This window comes from Pinus tabuliformis, chromosome J, assembly GCF_031772625.1.
Source record: "Pinus tabuliformis cultivar Carrire ecotype Pingquan chromosome J, CPIR1, whole genome shotgun sequence".
NCBI classification, from domain to species: Eukaryota; Viridiplantae; Streptophyta; class Pinopsida; order Pinales; family Pinaceae; genus Pinus; species Pinus tabuliformis.
Genome location: NC_142295.1, coordinates 1,354,741,993 through 1,354,748,843, shown reverse-complemented (window position 1 = coordinate 1,354,748,843; position 6,851 = coordinate 1,354,741,993). Strand labels below are relative to the sequence as shown.

Here is a 6,851-nt window from a genome sequence, read left to right as displayed (position 1 = left end):
TCATCATGTTGTGATCTCATTTCTTGTTTGTGAAGTTACAACATTGTTTCTTTTTCATCACATTGTGATGTCACTATTTTATCCGATTGTGACGGTGTTTTTTGTTCGTCAGATTGCATCTTTATTTATTGTTTATCACATTGTGATGTTGTTTGTTTTTTTCACATTGAGAACAATATTAAAGTTAATTTTCATGGTGAATATGTCTTGCCATAGCACCCATTTTGACTATGGTTGACTTTGATGCCCATGTTGCCTATGGTTGACCATGTTAACCATATCTAACCATAGTCAACAATAGGTGACACGTGTTAATGTATAGATTAATATATAAAATTTCCAAGAAGTGGTCTTCAGCCTAGTGTGAAAGATATATTGTAAGTTTATACAATGTAATTTAAACATTTTGACTTGGTCAAATTACATCATTATATTATTATTATTATTATTGAATTAGTTTAGATTTATTTTAGCTCCAAATTTATCAAGTATTGAAAGGGATCAAATCTCTTAAGATGTAAATCTAAACTCAAAGCCCAATTCCAAACTAAACATGGTGATAAAAATAAATATAATTATAATATGTAATTATATAAAGTGTATAAATATAATTATGTAAAGAAGTTTGGAAATAGTCATTTTTTTGCGGTGGTGGTAACAAAGGATTATTTGGAAATATTCGGTAATTTCCATGTGCAAAACTCATTTTGAAATATATGCATTACACCATAGCGTTGAATGGTCATTGGTGAATGTACAAGCCGTTGTAAGCGATTTATGGCGGCGTACAATTTTGTAGCTTTTGTAGTTATTCATGGGACCGATGGGTTAAATTTGATGCCCGTTTACACGTTTTTGGTTGTTTCAGCCGTCAAATACTTGTTATTTCAAAATATACACGTCATTTTTGACTGGTCAATAATTTTAAAAACTGTCATATTGACGGGCATGTTAAAAAATGACCAGTTTCAATTTCTTATATATATATATATATATATTTCATGTCAAATTTCAACCTTTATTAAATTAAAATTGAAGTTCAAGAGTACGTAGCCAACATGATCTTATTTCAATAAATAATCGGTACCATGGGTTGGTGAAGTTCTTTACTTCCCCTGGCAGATGGACTGTCAAGTATTTATGAAAATTATGGATTGTATAGTTCTTTTAACATTTTTTCCATCTCACATCGATTTACCACAGATTTCGTCCCATTTCTTTTGTGATCACTGATAATATCAAATCCTATGCAGTGGTCTTGGAGGATTTGGCAAGATTATACCCATCAGTGCTGGACCCCGAGACCTAAACTAACTGTGTTATCCTTCCATTCTTTTTCCAAAATTTTGGTTTACCCAGCACTGATATGCGAGCTATGTATTTATTGTTGAACAAACGTAACTTGCCAGTGAAAATCGTATAATTTATTGCAAGCCAACTCTATTGATGTTTGGTACCTCTATCTGTTTTGTAGACTTTGTATTTTAATAATTAATTTTGGCTCTAAATAATGTATTACTCTGCCATTTCACAAATAAGTTGTTTAATCTTATGGAGAATTTCTATTGATTTCTTGGATTCCTGTAATACTATAAGTTAAGTTAGAGTTTGGATAGATTTGAAACTTTGATTCATTGGATTTGGATCTAAGTAATATAGGAAATTGGAGATTTGAATCGATTTGGAGCTTTGCATTTGGATTGATTTCAAATTAGGCAAACAATATTGTTTCTTTATGAACCCCACTGGATGAGAGTTCGATCCCTAAACTTGATGTCAAATTCTTTTCAAATCAAATTTGTAGCCAAGCTTATAATGTCAACAGTTACAACACTAATATCCAAATGATATCACAGATATAATGCCATAGTTTGAATGAGTTTTATGGAGAATGAAATGATATCATAGATATAATGGCATAGTTTGAATTATGATTAATTGGGGAGACTAATTTATCAGACCTGGTCTTGAGTTCAAAACCGGTTGAGACTTATTTTTCTTTGTATATTTAAACCAACAGTAGCGTGGCTACCCCTGCATTCTTTAAGCCTAGGGTGTTGATGGGTTTGGGTTTGATCATCTTTGATGGTCATGAGATCGATTCTCTCGAAATGAATTGTACATAAGAAACCAAGCAGGGATTGCATAAGGCTCGAGACAAGAACCTACAAGTTTGGTGTCCAGTTGGCCTGTCAACAGAGGTTCAAATTTTCCTCGGGTTTAACTTGATTGTAGATTCAAGTTATGAGAGGCCAAACCACAAAGTGGTTTCTGATGATCCAAATTTACAATCAAGTTATTGGCTTGATCATCCGAATCCACACTCAGTTAACTTACAAGTGATAAAGCTATGAAAATCTACATATCGAAAAAAAACAAAAAGAATACGCAGCACTATGCTACTGTGCGACCTTTTCCATATTCTGATCGCCAGGTTGGTCCAGACTCCAAAGAGCACGAAGGCTGTTAAAATTGCCACCTAGTTAATGGATTTGACAACATAGTGGAAGGCTTCTTGAGAGTGTGTCATGGTTTACCTCTGTCGCTCAAAGTGTGTGGCACACTTATTTATGGGAAATTTGACATGTATGAATGGGAGTCGCAGTTGCATAAGTTGTTTGAAGTGCTTATTAGAGACATCAAGCTCAAACGCCAAATAAGTTATGGTGCACTAGAAAAGAATGAAAAAATGATGTTAGTGGCTTACGAGGGTCTTACAGAAAGTGCCCAAGAGGATTTTATGGATATTTCTTGGTTTTTTAGCGGTTGGGAGTGGGAAACTGTAGCTTCTATTGTGGGAGAAGTACAACTCCATTCCCTGGAGGCTAACAGACATTCATCTCATGACTAAGGACACTGACAGAGTAAGGGTGTGCTATACGCCTGCAGGGATTAGTCTACAGTTCTTGAACAAGAACGAGTATGCCCTGCCTTTCACTATTTCATAATCAAGTTTCAACTTATATTGATATATTCTTTTGATAATATAGGCATCTCTGATTTTGAAACTGAATTTAGACCTGTCTGCGATTCTTGAACAAGAACAGGTATGCCTTGCCTTTCACTATTTCAGAATCAAGTTTCAACAATTATATTGATAAACTTATTCGAATTGTATAATTTGCGTTGGACTTATCATCTCTGCAGAATGTTGTATAAGCATAACTTAGACAATTCAACTTCATTCTCCATCTTAAGCCTTAGTTGTAATTTTTCCATTGAAACTAGTTCATGGTTGGGCCCTACTGAGCAAGCAACTACTAAAGTGGTAGTGGAATTCATAGATAAGAACATATTGACAAGGTTTGGGGCTTTGGTGAGCCTTGTTAGCCAGTTGTTGTAATCAATCTCTTTCCTGCTAGTCATAAAGAAAGGGACAACCAATTTACTCACAACTTGTATTTTACCTTGAATGAATCAACCATATTGGTCAAACCTTGTTAGTGAAGAAAGGAACAAAGTGGGAATAACCACCCCAATGAATTGAACATATCGGGAATAACCCCACTCCATGAAGATAACATATTGGGTAGATCACGTAAGTGAAGAAGAGAACAACAAAGAATTGGTGCTGGTGGGAATGCTTTCTCTATTGGTGGTAGGAAGGAATGCTGCTGCCAAGCTCGCTTGGGTTAGATGGCTTTATTGGCTTTGCTTAGTAGATGGCGACTTTCTTTTGATAATATAAGTGTCTCTGATTTTGAAACTGGATTTATAGTGTTTTTACTTTTACAATTGGGAGTTTCAACAGTTATATTGATATATTCTTTTGATAATATAGGCGTTTCTGAATTTGAAACTAAATTTACAGTCTTCTTAGTTTTATAATTAGGAGATTTGATAAAGATTTATATTTAGGTGATTTGATACAGAGTTGAAATAAATTTAAATTAATAAATATACATTTTAAAAATTAAATAAATTTAGTAAAAATAAATATTACAAGCTATATGATGTGCAATTTAAAAATAAAACCATCAAAAAAAATTGTCTCGTAAGAAAAGTCACCAGTCAAATTTAACCGGTGATGGAACCCATTAACGAAAGGATAGCTTTGTAAATTAAAAACAAATAAATTATCGATTTCATGACTTATCTGGCCGTATGTACTCTTTATTATGCATTATCTAATTAATTAGATGGGAAGAGAAATAACAAATCGCAATGTAGACTAAAAATATCCATTCTGTTTTTTCAAAGTCAGGAGAGGCAGTGGGGTGCGGTGATACTCGTGATTGAGAACTTTTCGAAACGAGGCATGGAACTCACTATTAGTCGGCCACATACACCAAACATTTAATAAAAACCGCAGGTACCCGGCATTGTGCGCGGCTATCCGTCAGTCCCAATAACAAAATGTCACATGCATGTCACTTCTCATGCCATCACCTACGCGCTCTCTTTAATGTAGAGATTTTAAAGGTTTGTAAATTACTCCAATAAATACTGCCCCATCAAGTGCAGATGAGAGCAAGGAGCTTTTGTTTTGTGCGATAATATTGAAGAAATAAGCATTGTGTTGCGAGAGAATTGAAGATGGTGTCAGGGACTGCAACAACGGAAGATGTGGTTCAAGTGGAGGCAAGGAGGTTGTGGAACGCCACAGTGAAAGACAGCCACAACTTCTTCCCAAAGGTTTTGCCCGAACTTTTCACTTCTGTGACCTTACTTCAAGGAGATGGAGGCGTGGGCACCATCAAGCAGATCAACTTCACCCCTGGTATAACTCCCATAAATTCCTCTCTTGATCACATATCATCGTTAATTAACATCATTATGCTACCCCTTCAAATTATCTGCCCAATCGAATTAACGTACCAGATGCAGATGGGGTTGAATGCTTTTTATTATTTGATACTTACAAGGTTTTACGCTTTCCTGTCACAGGTAGGAGGGGTTTCAGCTTCATCAAGGAGCGAGTGGATGAAATTGACGAGCAGAATTTGGTGTATAAGTATACAATTATTGAAGGAGGAGCGCTGGGGACGAAACTGAGCGCTGCGAACTTTGTGGTCAAATTCGTTCCCACGAATGAAGGGGGAAGCGTAGCGAGCTGGACCATTAACTACGAAACTCTTCCTAGTGTTGAAGCTTACGATGACACAATAAAAGCCATAAAGGAAAGCAGCAGTGCCCATATAAAGAAGGTGGAGCAGTATCTCCTCGCCAATCCCGACTTATACACCTAAATATATTTATATGCAAATCTATGTAGCTATGCATAAATAGACTAGAGCCGCACATTCATGAGAACGAAACGGCTTACACTGCAAAATAAAGATTAGTGACGATATAACTTCCTCTCGTCGTCATCGTCCTGCGATCATATTTTCGTCGTTGCGTGATTATGTGTACTCCCCTGGATTTAAATCAATGTTAACGTTTGTTGGGAGCAAATTCTTCTCTATTTTATTCCTCTTTTAAATAGCAACAAAAGTTTAAATTTTATCATTATATTAGATTTATCTTAATTATATATCAAGTGTCTAGAAAGAACAATTTTTTTTCATTTTAAAAGGGGTTTGTACCTCAAAAGGTTTGATCCCTCTTGGCACTTGGTAGATCTGGAATTAAGGTGGATCTAGGGAGGCTAATATGTTATCAAAGTATATTAGACCTTGTAAACTTAGATTGACTTAGTTCACTATGATTTGCTATGATTAGATATCATGGGTCAACCAAGTAAGCCTAGTTTAGATTGCAACAATGTTTATTATTTGTGAAATTTTGATGTCATTTGTTGTTCATCATAATGTGATGTCATTTGTTCTTTCCTACCTTGAAATATTGTTTGTTGTTTGTCACATTGCGGCATAGTTTGTTGATTGCCACATTGCCACATTTTTTTTGTTCGTCATAATGTGATGCCATTTCTTATTCATCAATTTACAACATTTCATATTGCGATGGTGTTTGTAGTTTTTCACATTACAATTTTATTTCTTATTTGTCACATTGTAGCATTGTTCACTGTTTTCTACATTGCAAGATTGTTTGTTCTTGGAAAATGAAGAAACTTCTATTTAGAACATTAATATAAACAATAATTTTCTAACAATGGTCATCTCCAAATAACTTCGCAATAAATTTAAAACAATATAAAAAAATGAATCTATAAAGATATGTTCCACATTTCACCAAAAATGAAGCAATTGACATTTTACATTTTTTTGAATTGAGATCACGTCTACATAGCTTATGAATTTTGAAATACAGTCACAAAAATCATTTGTAAAGAGTTGTACTATTTTTCTAATCTATTCTTTTATTTTAGATATTATTGTCATTCAATGTAACAAATTTTCATATAAATATAAATTCATTTTTACAAATTTCTTAAAAAACCTAACAAATAATTTTTATTGTGATAACTAATTCAATGTATAAAATATAATTTTCAAAAAACTTATATAAACAATCTTACATAACATTTATCCATCTTTTCGAAAATTATGCCTCTTTTATTATTTTTTAAGGCCAATAATTAATATTTAAATTTTATTTTTACATTGTCATGTTTAAAAAATACTATTCTTTATAAACTAAAGATATATTTTTTGAAAATGAAATACGTGTGTATATTTATATATATTATTTTTATTGTAAATACTATATATATATATATATATATATATATATATATATATATATATATATAATGATATGTTATCGAACAAACTATTCAATAATAGATCCGTTGGCATTAGTCCTCAACACTCCATGGAAAGATGGAGCAGTGTAAGTTATAACTTCATGAAAAACTACAAAAATGTAGGGCAGGATTCTAAACCTTCAATCTTTAAGTTTAAACCTCAAATATAGTTTCAAAACGTTTCAACTGAGGACTTCAA

General features: G+C 33.3%; 1 protein-coding gene across 1 annotated transcript; it reads left to right on the top strand.

The window, feature by feature from the left end:
- The first annotated feature begins 4,499 nt into the window (after positions 1–4,499).
- On the top strand, positions 4,500–5,361 carry LOC149232396 (major allergen Pru ar 1-like). Its single transcript, XM_089376481.1, has 2 exons — positions 4,500–4,720; positions 4,888–5,361. The coding sequence occupies exons 1-2, from the start codon at positions 4,537–4,539 to the stop codon at positions 5,187–5,189; spliced, it is 486 nt and encodes a 161-aa protein (XP_089232607.1). The 5' UTR covers positions 4,500–4,536; the 3' UTR covers positions 5,190–5,361.
- The last annotated feature ends 1,490 nt before the right edge of the window (positions 5,362–6,851 follow it).

Excerpts from the sequence above, each read along its gene's own strand:
- LOC149232396 (XM_089376481.1), top strand. The coding sequence starts at position 4,537 with ATGGTGTCAGGGACTGCAACAACGGAAGATGTGGTTCAAGTGGAGGCA. Across the intron at positions 4,721-4,887 it reads GCAGATCAACTTCACCCCTG|GTAGGAGGGGTTTCAGCTTC; the intron begins GTATAACTCCCA and ends TTCCTGTCACAG.